We start from the raw sequence: 14,934 nt of genomic DNA on the forward strand, positions 1-14,934 counted from the left end.
AATCATTTGCATCAAATTTTCTTGTCCTAAATGATAAACAAGCGGCTCCATAAACGGAGTTGGAAACATCAAATTAAGCTCAAATTTAAACTCAAACAATATTCATGATTCAAGCTCAAGATTAAATTGAATTAGTTAATCAAGTTCACCCTTTTCATTTACACTCCACTCAAACGCAGCTTTAGCTTATTTACACCCTTATCATTGAAAATTGGTATAGCTAGAACTAGTATTAAGAAAACCCCATGGAAAACAATTCTCTATCATGATACTTAATTTTTTTCCTAATAAATTATAAAATAAATAAATAATTTTGCCTGTAAATATATCATTTTATCCAATACTTCAAAATAATAATAAAAAAAACAACAACAATATTTGATGTTATAATTTGCCCAAATAAAAAGAAAAAGTTGCACAAACCACAATTCTTCTATATTTACTTTTCTAACACCTAAACTTTCATAATTATAATTACAAAATGCTGGTGTGAAAAACCTATGCATGCAATTGTATTTAACCTTTTAAAATTAGGTTAGAGTCATATTTTTAAATGAAGTTAAATTAAAAATTTGAGAGCTATGCCCGTACATATTAAAGTTTTGGTGTCAGATATCGTACACAAATAATATGTCAGCATAAATTTTAAGGCAATCCAACAGCTCAAAAAGGAATGATGTGGCAGAGGCAGACCCTTTGGAAAATGGCTTGGCAGTCCAAAAGATCGATTGATTTATGCTAGCCAGACTTCATCCGATCCGATCCAACGATACACATCTAGATGACACCCTCTTTTTGAGTGAACAAGTCTACTATGCCGATGAGAATTCCCCCGGTAGGAATTAAGGACTAACGACCAGCCCGACTCATCAGCTCAAATAATATAGACATCACCAACCCTCACTAGAAATCTAACTAATTGCTGGGACTATAAAACACTGATCGACAGACAACATTGTACAAAAGACAGAATGACAACATAATTCATGAATAAAATGTTACACAATTCCTCATTGTACTCTTAAGGAGAGCACTTCGCTCTCTCTCCCTCTCCCTCTCCCTCTCCCTCTCTTCCCTCCCCCTATTCTATGTTCTATTCTTTAGGTGTGATTCACAAGATAAGCTCAGATTCAACAAAAATGTAAATACATAAGAATTGTGTGATAATAATTCAAATGTCTGATTTAGCATGTAAACTTAAAAACTTTATCGTTAATGACTAAAACTATTTGATCTGGAACATGGAAGTATAAATATCTTCAAGGAGCACCACATCTTAAATTAAATCTCATTAAATCACAGAACATAATAAAATTTTAAGGAAAACTATTGGCTCTCTACAGAATACAGGCACTGAAACATCAATTGTGTTGATCTGGAAGATGAGCTTTTATTTCAATATGTTTTGTCAATTAATTAAAACTGATCATTTGAATAAAATTCAACGCAATCAGATGTTAAAATTATAACAAACTTGGATGAGTTGTTGTAGGCCTGCAAATACTTAAATTGACCCCAATCAAAAAATTGGGAGATGGTAAACAAGGTGACCTTGTGAATACAGTTCAGTGTCAAATATTGGTGAGAAAGTTGATATACTTATCACATACACACTCAAATATTGCTTTTATTGTGAGTTTACACACATATAAAATTATTTTAACACTGTCATTGCTGGATCCCAATTCTCGAATGTGAGAAGTGGGGGGTTGCATCAAGTAGTCGACAACTATTTATCTAATATTTGCTTTATGAATCTGAGCTTTGCTTTCTCTCTTCCTTTTCTGGAGAGCTTTAATTGAGATATGTTTGTTTATGATTAATAATCACAACTATTCTAGTAATAAACTTGTCATTAAATAAATTATTGCATCCGTAGATGAGTCAAGACTATAGCATCACTGTTTTAGCAAACAATGAAATCTCCACAACTATTCTAGTAATACACGAGTCATTAAAAAAATTGTGAGATTGCATTCATAGCAACTCTTTAAAAAAAAAGAAATCATTTTATGTACTTGTTATGCGAAGCATTTTATTGACAAAATACTCTCCATTCGCGTGTTTTTGAAATTCATGAACCACTTGATTCATGTTAACAGACCTTAAGCGAAGAACCTCATATTTTCACAATTTTGATTAAAAGAAACGTAATCATTCCACAAAATTGCTGTTCTACCCTATACAATTGCACAACATTTTCATTCTCAAAACTAGTAATGTTGCGTAGCATATTTAAAGACTCTGGCTCACCTGACTATAGAGCGTGAAACTTTACCACAAAAAAAAGGCTTTTGTTTGAATACCTTAAAAACATTATTTACAGCAATAAAATGATAATGGGAAAAAAATACCATTCTATATGTGAAATTGCGAGACAGAAGCATACCTGGAGAGTTGCAATGCAATGAGAAAAGACGGCCTACCAATCTTCTATTTCATCATCACTTTCTTCCATGGAATTGTTGTCTTCTGAATCATTTAAACAACATTGGGCAGAAAAATGTTCAAGTTTATCACTGTCGAGGCGGCCCTCACAATGAGAATTGAGCCATCTCATAGATGGTCGGTACTCGATAATTACTTGAGACATAGATGAGATTAAACCATTGAAGGTGTCAAATTTCTCATTCATCGCCTGGCTCTGCAGAATGCCCAAAAAAATAAATAAAAGCAAAATAAATTAAATAAAAAAAGAGAAAAAAAAAGATTATTGTAGCCCGATCCCTTTCTATCAAACCTTGTAAAAACGAACGAAAATAGAGAACACAATCATCTAAAATTCATGTTATTAGTTCGGAGAATGGAGGGTTGCCCTAGCATTTCCAACTATAATTATTTGCACCATTTGGGGAATAGTTCTATTTTCCGGGGAATAGAGAGAAATTATTGTCCATACATGCAAGCAATTTACGTTTAGACGTGAGGTCAGAGGAGACAACATAGGATCCAAATTGTGCACGTGTTTGAATTGTTCCAAATTTATGTAAGTAGAGGTCTTCACCCTCTATCACAAATAAATCACATTTTTCTAATATTCAATTTAGCTATCAACAACTTCTTTATTGCCCAATATTCAGATTCACATAAGATTACCTTCCTAGTTGTAGTTTTTATAAGTTTTATCTTTAATTATCCCTGATATCTCTTATCAAATAGTGATAATGAAAAATTTTTCATTTTAACCACCCAACTTTATTTCATATATCATCATCCACATAATAATATCTGCATTCTTCTGTATAATATTATCCAAAATATGTAAGCTTATTTGATGTGAGATTGTGGTGCATTACGACTAGAACAAAGATTGAATATTAACATTAATAATTATCAATCAATAATATCATATCATAAAATTCATAAGTATTGAAGGGTTAAAGTATCCTTAATGTGTTATATGGAAGAATTGATTAAATGGTTCAACTTCTAGAATTGAGGCTAGAGGTCAAAATAAAGAAGTGCCTTGAGAATATGAGAATGGCCTAAAGTTATCAATGATTTTTTTTTTCCCTGAAAAATGCAAAAATACAAATAGCATAACCAACCTAATTGTAGTTTTATAAAGTTCAAGTCCATATGATATGCTGAAAGATAAAATTAAGTTCGTTATGCCGTATGGTTTTGTTTGGAAGTGAAAAAATCCTTAATTATAAAGTTGAGCATGGTAGAAATAAAAATGTAAAATAAATGTGCAGCAAAATTAAAAATAATAAATTAAAGAATGATTATGTTAAAAGTCATCCTTAAAGAGGTATCTATTGAAAACAAAATAGTTCAAAATTCACTTAGTAGTTTGGATAGGGCTAAGAATGATGATAATGATGATGAGCTGTAATCATAAATCCAACATCCTTATTAGATTTCAAAATAAAAAATTTATAATTAATAATGACAGATAAAATGTAAATATTTTGCCTTCCTGAAGAGCATTTTTTCGTGTTTTGAAACATCTCTCTATGTTAGAAAAATTTGGCGTGGACATATGATCAAAGTTGATTTTATTACAATTGAATGAGCCGAACTATATGATTTACTGCAAAGATATCAATAAATCATTATATACATGTCATCCTTCCATCCAGCACAAGGTAGTTATGGGTATCCACCATGAATAATACAAACAGTTTCATCAACACTAGTAACTTGTTTGAAAAAAAAAAACAAAACTAGTAAGGCAGTCTAGAAAAAATGAAGATGCTAAATTAGATATGAAAATTGAAGCGATAGGACATTTTAGTATTGGATGTGAAAATTAGTAAGACAGGCTAGAGTGTATTCAATTATTAGTTGAATGTTCATGGTATAAATGTTAGATAAAAAATATTAAAATTTGATAAAATGTCAAAATGATCCTTAGTCTATTTGTATGAGATCATTTTGGTCCCGCATACAAAATCTCTTTTAATTTAAACCAATAACTCAAATATGATCTAAAATATTCCATTTACTGGAATATTTTGGCCGAGATTTAAGGAGTAGAACTATTTTGGATTAAATTTGAGGAGTCTAGTGACTACATTTGACACATTATATAACCCAGGACTAAAATGCCCCCATCAAACTAGATTTTGAAATAAGAAAAAGTGAAAAGTTCGCCCAAAATTCTCAAATCTATGAAGGCTGCCTCCTAGTTCTTAAATAACAAAAGGTGAAAATATTTGTCCAAGATTCTCATATCAATGGAGGCGACCCCCTTGTTCCACCACTAGCTTTCATGTTTCTCATTTAAAAAATGTCATACAAGTATCTAATTTTGTCATTCTTTTCAACTCCTAGATAACAAAGACGTAACACAAGTAGGATTTTAGAAAAAAACTTGGACCCATGTGTCATTACCAAAGCTTTATCCTCATCATTTCACGATAGCTTGGAAAACTAATTCTTTGGTGACGTGCATATTTGACCCTTGATTTTTGGCCGGTACCTTCATTGAAAATAAATCACATTGCATCATTTAGAAAAGATATTTAAATTCTATTTTGAATTAAACCTACTTAGACTGATACCAAATATTGACCTTCTCAAGCGGTTGCCCTCTTCCTATGCCCTTTTATCAATTAGACCATTTATCTTTAATGCATTGTCGCATTCTCACTTCTTAATATGATTGGATATAGTAGGTCATCATACAATTGAGAATTGGCTTCTTTGGAAAAGATTTGTGCCAAAACCTTCTTATCTCAAGTTTTTTAGTTAGCGTGTCTTGCGTAGTTCCCCTTTGGAGGATGATTCTCACTATTTTCAATGTAGTTATTCAACATTTATAAGCATATTCTATCTATTTTTTGGGATACCAAAAGCTTTTGTCCATCTTAGTTCTTAGTTTTTACACGCCTTTAAAAGCATCTATATCTTCTTAGGATACCAAATGCCTTTGTCCCTCTTAGTTAAATTGAAAGGTCCACACATCCAAATAAACTTTTAAGCCAGCCATAGAATGCTTTACATACCACAAAATACATAAATTCATAAATTTCATGGAACAGGTATTGTGATATGGATTCCATGATAAACATGTTTGTGAAATTGCAAAAGAGCAGAAGTGAAAGGAATCTAGATTGGAATAATATCGCACAACACCCAAACAGTACGAACTAAGGGAACCGCAGATGAAAACCAGCACGTGAAATGAGTTTGTGGCACTACGAAAGCAGAAAGTAACTACTCTATCCTTTAAGAGTAAAATCCAAGAGTCAATTCAAGCCAACAACATTACGTTAATTATGAGATCATAAATACAAACACAACGAAGTACAATTCAAAATTCAAGTTTAAATATCAAATTGATTGGCATAATGCAAATATTTTGCATCTCCGATGATTTTAGACTCGAGCTTCACATCATTTTTTACCTCATCTTAATGCCGACAATACCCAAAATCCTGAACCACCTCATATATCTAGGTAGCCTGACCAGCAAACCCATCCTTATTAATTTGTAGAGAAAAATCGCTCTTTTATTGATTGGCAAACGCTATGCATGCATGATACTATTTTAATTAAAGCAATGAGATGATATAAATTATCAAATAATGAGTTGCAACGAATCATGCAAACGAGAATATAATGCAGAACAACAACATGCCTTTATCTCCTAAGCAGGGATGGCTACATTAATCATTTTTCTCCCTTATGTCCTATTGAGTGTCATATTTTTTTTTAATTCAAATAAAACAAGATTTTTTTTATACAACATGCTCAAGTCCTTTTAGATCTACATCTATCTTTCTTAACATAAGTTAAATTTTAAACATCTACTCTCCCTACAAGATCATCAGATGGTCGATGTTTAATATGTCAAACAATCTAAGACGACTCTCTAGTTTTATTTTTCATTGGCGCTACTCCAACCCTTTCACGGATATATTTGTTTTGCATTTTGTATCTAAGTGTAAAGGCCACGCATCCACCTAAGCATTCTCATCTCAACAACACTTTATGGAAGTTTATGTTTTTCTTTAACAGGCCACCATTCTACGCCATAAAGCATTGCAGGTCTCATTGTCATCTTATAAAATTATCCTTCAAATATAAGTTGTACTACTCTACCACACAATAGGTCCGACGCATTTGTCCACTTCAAATATAAGTTGTACTACTCAATGACACAATAGGTCCGATGTATTTGTCCACTTCAACCAACCAGCTTGAATTCAAATAAAAACATCTTGATCTATATCACTTGGGACAATAGACCCAAGATATCTAAAACATTCACTCCATTTAATGACTTGATCACCCATCATTACAACCCCACCACCAAAACTATTACTAATAAAATTACATTCCATGTATTCAATTTTAGATCTACTCAAACGAAATTCTTTAGAATCTAAAATTGACCTTAATAATTCATGTTTTTCCTGAGCTCTGTCTAATCTTATCCATAAGAAAGATATCATCAGCAAAAAAGCATACATTACGATACATTCTTCTACAAATATCCAGTAAGAATGTCCAAAAAGGAAAAAGGATATGGGCTTAAATTCGTGTAATTGAATTAAAATAAGAAAGTACTTGGTCAATCATGCTTGTGTTTGAACACAAGTAACAGCTCTAACATACATATCTTTAATGATTTGAATATAATCAATATAAATGTTTTTCTTTTCTAGAACTCTTCAATGCACTTTTCTAAGGACCTTATTATAAATCTTCTCAAAATCAACAAAAATCATATGTTGAAACTACCTACTTTCTCTATACTACATCAAATCTCTCAATAAATATATAGCTTCAATAGTAGACTTGCTTGGCAAATGCAAGCTTATTTTCAGAATTTTTGGTATCACTCATAACTTTAATGTATGAACCATTAAATTAATTCATCTATAATTTACACTCTTACGCGTCTCCTTTATTCTTAAAAATCGAAACTAAAATATTCTTACTCTACTCACCAGACATCTTTTTAGTTTTAAGACAATACTAAAAAGTTTAGAAAACCAATAAATTCTCACATCTCATAAACATTTATAAATTTTTATTAGAATGACATTAGGTCCTACTGTCTTTCCACATTTCATTTTCTTGAATGCCGCCTCAATTTTCATTTTACTAATGCGCAGTAGAAATAAAAAAAAAATATTATTATTTATGATATTAAGATCACTAAAGTAAATTGTATTTTCATAAACTTCATTGAAAAAGTTTCTCAAAATATTTCACCCACCTATGTTGAATATCCTCATCTAATAAAAAATATTTTTTAATTTTTATATTTAGTGTACCTTAATTAAATCTTTTCTTTTTCTTATCTCTTTGTTTGGCTAGTTTATACATATATCTTTCACCTTCTTTAGTATTTGATTTATTATTAAAAACACAAAAGTAGAATTCTTAGCATCACAAATTATTCTCACTCCCTAAGGACCGCCACATATTGTTTCCAATTCTACAAACTTATACTTCCGAAAAATTTTTTGAATAAAAATTCTTATTTGTCATCTTCTCTTGCACATTATTATTCCACCGCCAACAATTTTTACTCATATGAACTATTTCTTTCGATTTTTCAAACACATCTTTTGCAACTTACATAATAGTACTTGTTACTTTATCCTACATAATATTAGTATTTTCATAAACATCCCAAATCTTATGATCATGAAGTTTACCCATAAAAATAAATTTATCTGTCTTTTAAATAACCTCATCTAATTTTATGACAATATTTCGTTGTATATTTCATCTTCCAACCCTACATATTAAAATCCAAAGCCAATAAAACACCATGTACAACGGATGGATCAAAAAGACAACAAAAAAGCTATTTCATAACTAAAAAGTTCGTTAAGCACTAAGTTTTTTTAGGGGTTCTTGCATAAATAGAACCTAAAAGTTGGGTATTTACATATTCAGAACCTCAAAATTTATATTTACGTACACAACACTCTCCGCTAAGTTTTAGTTCTCGTCATTTGCTCTTCATGACCCACCGTCTTTAATGCTTGAGCTACATCCTAGGCAATCACACTGTCAATGCCTTCATCCAGTGATTCACAAAGTTGTTGGGGTTCTGAAATGCATGAGAAGGCAGCAACGGGATCATGACGAACAAAGACCTCCAACTTCCGCCCCGCTCCTATCCAAAACCTTTGAGTAAGGTAATCCTCATTTTTTTTCTTCCACATTCTCCCGCAAGCCGTCTTTGCAAGCTTCATCTCTCTAATTCCCCAAGACTTCAGGCAAAGCGGAGGCTTCATCGTCCTATATCACCTGGACGAAAGATAGGACTTAAGAGCCTATATAAGATATGTCATTTTCTCTTATTGAAAGGAGGAAAAACGAGATTTAAGATCCTACACTTTGGATCAATCATAAATTTTTAAATTAGTTTCTCTACAGATTTTAAGCTTTCTTTACACAATCTACTAGTATGCTCGTTTCTTTTTCAATCTCATCGAAGATGGAGAATGCATCGACGATGATGTCCGACAAAATCCGACAAGTCATTGACGACATTATCTGGAATGCTTTATAGATGAATAACAAACTTTGGGTGTGAGATATGTAAATACGGCGAATCAGTGACTTCATAACATTCAAGGCGACAACTTAGCAATGATCTCAGCGAGAGGCTGAGTTCGGAGAGCAAAATCGTCAGACGTCGTTTGTTCCCCGACTTTAATGACAAAGACACGTAGGAACACATGACGAGAGTGGTAACGAGAAAGATAGAGTTAACAGAGAGAGTGTCGTGCGCGTAAATATGAAGTTGGGGGTGTTGAATATGTAAATATCAAGCTTTCAGGTCCTATGTATGTGAAACCCCATTTTTTTATATTGATTATTACAAAAAAAGAGAGAGAAAACACACCATATGATCTAAAAATCATAAAAAGAAAGTACATACCATATGCTTCTTTGCTGAATGCTCGATTTGCCAAAGCCTTGGGCTTCGAATAGCATGCCATCTGTTAAAATGCAAACCACAGAAGGTATAAGCATTAAGATAAATAAAGAACCCAAAAATATAGAAGTAATTTATGACCTTGATGTCAATGGCTGTGAATTTCCAAATAAAACGCCACGAATTGCAACTGAACAAGCAACTGATTGCAATAAACTTTGTGACTCATACGTCTCAGAAAATTTCCGCAAACAAGAAATGTGGAGTGAACTACTAAGAAGGCAATCAGCGTCACTTAAATAAGAAGTCACCACCCAAGCATCATCCATAGCTCCATCACTTAAAAAATCGAGAACTGGTTGATAACAGAGTCGTTATAAATCAACTATCATACTTGAAAATATAGACTGTATAGTATATTGAACAAATGAAGTACGACCGAAGTGAAACAATTATATTAACCTCACTTGTAATAACTGTAAAATGTTAACCATGCTATATACCCATGGTACTTTAATTTTCTTGAGTGCAAATGTTTGTTCAGTGAGCTTTTTCTTAAATCACTATATAATCCTAAAAAGTAATCATCGTAACAAATAGTAAATTTAAGCATTGATAGACTCAACAAACTCTGCAAGTTTTTTGGATGAAACCGCTCTGAGAATGGTGTCACTGTTAGTTATAAGGAGACTGGATCTAACTCAGCTCAAGAAGCCGATTAATACTGTAATGTTGAATGCCTTTCCAAAATGATAAATTCTTTTGACACTTCAAATGTCAAGTTAGTTGCGATGGCAATCCAGTAAAGTTTCCATGTCTCTGCTGACATGTTGCATGCCATAAATTCTAACTATATGGACAAACATAAATGTCATGATCAACTTATGTTGCATGAAAGGCAGGCGTAAAACAGAATTTTAGAGCTATACGACAAATGTTATCATGCCATTTAATTTTAGGAGATTAGATAGTTGGAAATGTAATAAATCACAAGGTTAATCAAATAAAAATTTGATATCATAATACTTGACTTTGAAGGTAGCAAGAAACATTAGTTAACATTGATTGAAATTCTTCATAATAATAATTTATAGTAAAATTTCAAAATGCTCCATTTGTAGCATGGTATAATACGTCTGAAACACCTTTAACATGCACGAAAGTAAGAAAAAGGACTTTGTTTGATACAGAACTATTTGATGACCTAAAACAAATGTCAAACTTATCCAATAAAACTTGAAAAGAGTACAATATTCGGAAGAGAAATATTATGATTTCAGACAACATGAATAGCGTTTGAAGGGGAAAACTTTACATTAGTGAAAGCTTAAGTCCAAGATAAACTAGAAAATTTAAGCTGATTGATAAAATTTGAAAGGCTGCTTAATGATTACTGCTATGATAATATATGATTGATGATGATTCCACATTTCATCGTTGAGGAATACATTATAGATGCCATGAATATAGTGTTAGACAATGAGCTTGAGGTACAGCCTAACTTCATTTACAGAGGAGAACCAGAACGTATACTGGCTTATGATATCAAGAAACTGTCCAATACGCAAACTTCTATAGTGAAAATGCAGTGAAAGGGACAGTTTGGTAGGGAAGCAAAGTGGGAGAGGTCTGTGATGAAGTAAACTTATCCAAATATTCTTGATTGAGTAGGTTATGTGCTACAAACATATAAAAAATGACAATAATTATAAGGTGGGACACTATAATTCTCGTCTATGCGACCCTCTCTAATGCCCCATACATCCATAGACGCCAAGATATTTTTTAGTCATATTTGGAGTCCTTTTTAAAAAGATTATATTTACATGGTTGTATGACTGTTGTTTTCATGCTGGTCATAGTGTTTCTCTAACTATTGTGTCCGTTGCATGATTCTAAATTGAGTTGAGTTGATAGACAGTGGAATAATATGATAAATTATGAAAGACAGTTTGACCTTGCTCTATACAGCTAGACTTTCTAGAGCCAACTTTCGTTCAATTTGCGAGCGAATTTTGCATACATAGGTGAATCTGTGGAGTGAGCATGCTCTAAACACAATGCAGAATTTTATAGTTATATTCAACTAACTTTTTAGCGAGCAATGATTTATATTAAATTTGCAACTAAACCCTCAAAATTTTAAAAATTATGAATATACCATTGGAATTATTTTTATAATTGCATCCCCTTTTTATCCTCCTAACCGTCCATATAAACCATTTCAAATCGGTAAGAAAAAGGAAAGGGGTTTTAATGTATGTATCACAAAGCTTCTAGGGTCTGTTTTAGGGCTTAAGCAAACTGAAAAAGTTCCTTTATTTAATACAGGCTACCATTGCACTTACCTTGGATTTCATTGATCTTGTTCCTTAAGTCTAGCTCATGCTTCCATTGTGTCTTTAATAATAATAGAATTGCATCTCACTCTTAGTATTTTTTAGTGTTATGCATTCCCTTTTTATCACTGAGCTCAATGTTGCTCATTCTTCGTTGTTGCCTTCCAAATAAAAGCAACGAACACTGGAGCGAGTAGCCAAGTGTATCTTTATACAACTTTTGTACAATAGTTTTGGGAGCTTGTACATATGTTTTGGGTGCGTACTTTTATTATATTGAATTTAGCAGTTCTGTATAGTTTTTATATTTTAGATGATATGATTTCTATATTTCCGAGTATGTATATGAATGAATTATGAAATGCAATATATCACTTATGTTACGACGATCAAGTTAGACTAATTAATCACTCACTGATCCTGATTATTAAAGTCAGAACAAGTGCGGATGAGAGTTGCTCTAACTAAATTGTCAGCTTCTATCACACCACGATTGACACAACCAAGACTTTAGTTGGAGTGTGACAGAAAGTGGTATCTAAACATGATCATTAAATGAAAACGTTAATCGAAACATGTTGGATTTAGAAGTAAGAATGAGCTTAAATATGAATTGATTTATAAAGAGCTATAAGTTGACGAATCTGGGGTGGGTATCCCATGAGACTTATGGTATCATGCATGCACAACACTACATTATATGACTGATTACATTTAAATAATAAAATGTGACAGTACAAATGAATATGCTTCGAGATGAATCAAAAAGTACTAAGGGCCAGTCTCATAGGCCAAGTACAGAGCATTAAGTAAGATCTAAAATTGTTTTGAGCAAAATTAACAATCAAAAAAAGACAAATGAGGACACCAAAGCTACCAAATTCTAAGGCATATTGCAGTTAATATCACAAATAGTTGATAAAATGGATTTTATTGAAAGATCCTCCACTAGTTCAGAGCTCGGATCTGAAGCTGGAGCATAAGTGAATCAATATTTGAAGATATTTCAGTATTTGAAGCGAACTGCATTTGAGGGTGCTAGTGATCATATTTGCTAAAGATTAGCTCCTAAAGATCGAAAAAATTTTGGATGGTATGATTTCTCCGAAAAACAGAAAAGTGGGTCATTAAAGGATGACTTTATCAGGGTCTTTAAAGATTGGTTCATTTCTCCTTCAGCCAAATTAGCACTGCAAGATAAGTCCTTTAATCTAACTCAAGGGTCCAAGACATTTATACAATGAGGCAGAATTCACTTATCTTTCCAAATATGCACCCACTAAGTCAGCACTCAGAAGAAAAAGTGTTACAGATTTCTGTGTGATCTCAAAGATTAGTAAAGGTTGGCATTAGCTCCATTTGAAATCAGCTATTACCCAACTTTCGTTGAAAGAGCCAAAAGAATCGAAAATAAGTTGAACTTTTCCAGTTAGCAGTGGCAACCTTAGATAAGCGAGCGAAAAGATTTTGGCAAAAAAAAACACTTCCAAGTAAAAAAATTAAATTAGAAGTTAAACGAACCATCCTCAGATAGGAAAACTAGTCTGTAAAAAATGTGAAAAAAACAAATTATGGCCAATGTTTGATTGGTTTAAAAAAATATTAGAAATGTGGACATTTAGGGCATATCCAAATGAATTGTCCACAAGAAAAAAAGGGATAACAGATCACAGATAATTCAAGGAAAAAAACAGCACAAAAAATCATTGGAAGGCAATCAGCCTAGCAAACCTTAGTTTTCAGGAAAGCCTTCAGTGCAAACAAAGGGTGAAATTTCATAGAGCAAAACAGAGCAACCAGCAAAAGCCTGATATTTTGCAATTTCCCCTCAAGAAGCTAAAGAATCTGAAGTTGTTACAGGTACGCTCCCAATTCAAGATCAGCCTGACACTTTCCAATTCGATTCAGATGCATCTCATTCATTTATTTCTGTGAGTTTGTTGCCAGTTACATGTTGATATTGTGTATTTTACTCTTGTTTTGGTGTTATTATGTCATCGGAAAGTGTTTTTTATGCTAATAGAAAATATATAGTACATGTTCATGATAAGAAATTGCCAACAGAGTTGACTACCATGCCAAATAAGACTTTTGTTGTCCTTTTGGAGATGGATTGGTTGGCAAATCAATTTGCTACAATTGAATGTTGGAAAGGTGGATGAAGTTGAAATCTTCAGGTGAAAAATCATTTTATATCTTATGCGATCGAAATGTTCAATCATCCCTAATTAGTGCGGTAAAAGTTTGAAAGTGTATGTGAAGTGGTGTTTACAACCCGACCCAGAGCTTGAAATTAACCAAGGTGGATATAGACGGTCAGACGATGTGAATTAAATTTTCTATATTAAGCTACAATTTAACATATGAAAGAGCCACAACAAATTAATTTAAAGTGATACAGTAAAAATTATCTCGTTGATGTTCATCCACGACTTCTACAAACGTTTCCCCTACTTTCGCTCATCCTCTAAATAACTAATTAAATCTGAAAAATTAATTTTAAAACAATAATAAACTAAATAAGACAGTGAATACTCATATTTTTAAATTACAATTATGCAAGAAAAAATAATAATATTCATGTCAGTTAAGTATTTTTATAGATCAATATAAACATTTTAACATGTTATTCAAAAAGTTTATAGCAATATCATATCAATATCATTTTATATCAACACAATCGTCACAAAAACACCGTCTAAAGTTTTTTATAAATTAAAGTATTTCAATATCAAAATTTTTTTTCCATTTACATGCAAGGATACCTTAGTGTTTCCCCACTAGTACCATCAAGATATGTAACTCCATCATAGATAGACAAACACATGCAAGCATACTATAAATTATTTCATTTATATTCTAAATATCATACAATATCTTTCATTTATACCATGCATGTATAATAATAAGTATAATTATGCATATCATTCAAATTCATTTCTAGATCAAATTAAATAACATAACAAAATAATTATATCCTAATTGTAGTAACAAGATATATTGACTGATAACATCATTAAATGAGTGATTTTAAAAAAATACAACATTATTACCATAATTTAGAAGAAAAGGTACTCACCTCAAAACCGATTGTTTTACTTTAATGTTGATTCCTCTAAAATTGAATGCCTAAAATAAGCAAGATATTCATATTTATTATGTTATTACAAATTAAATAATTTCTTTTTTTATTTTATCTAATCAATAATCTACATACATACATATATATATATATATATA

General features: G+C 31.8%; 1 protein-coding gene across 1 annotated transcript in view; it reads right to left on the bottom strand.

Moving 5' to 3' along the window:
• Positions 1–2,064: 2,064 nt before the first annotated feature.
• The window catches only part of LOC110032532 (cell cycle checkpoint protein RAD17), a 101,192-nt gene continuing 88,322 nt past the window's right edge, over positions 2,065–14,934 (bottom strand). Inside the window, exons 10-12 of the mRNA XM_020736192.1 lie at positions 9,497–9,710; positions 9,359–9,419; positions 2,065–2,644 (exon numbers count right to left, since the gene is read on the bottom strand). Coding sequence (XP_020591851.1) covers positions 2,423–2,644; positions 9,359–9,419; positions 9,497–9,710 — 497 coding nt within the window. The 3' untranslated portion in view covers positions 2,065–2,422. The remainder of the gene's footprint in view (positions 2,645–9,358; positions 9,420–9,496; positions 9,711–14,934) is intronic.

The sequence above is a fragment of the Phalaenopsis equestris genome, unplaced genomic scaffold (assembly GCF_001263595.1).
Source record: "Phalaenopsis equestris unplaced genomic scaffold, ASM126359v1 Scaffold000964, whole genome shotgun sequence".
Lineage (NCBI taxonomy): Eukaryota > Viridiplantae > Streptophyta > Magnoliopsida > Asparagales > Orchidaceae > Phalaenopsis > Phalaenopsis equestris.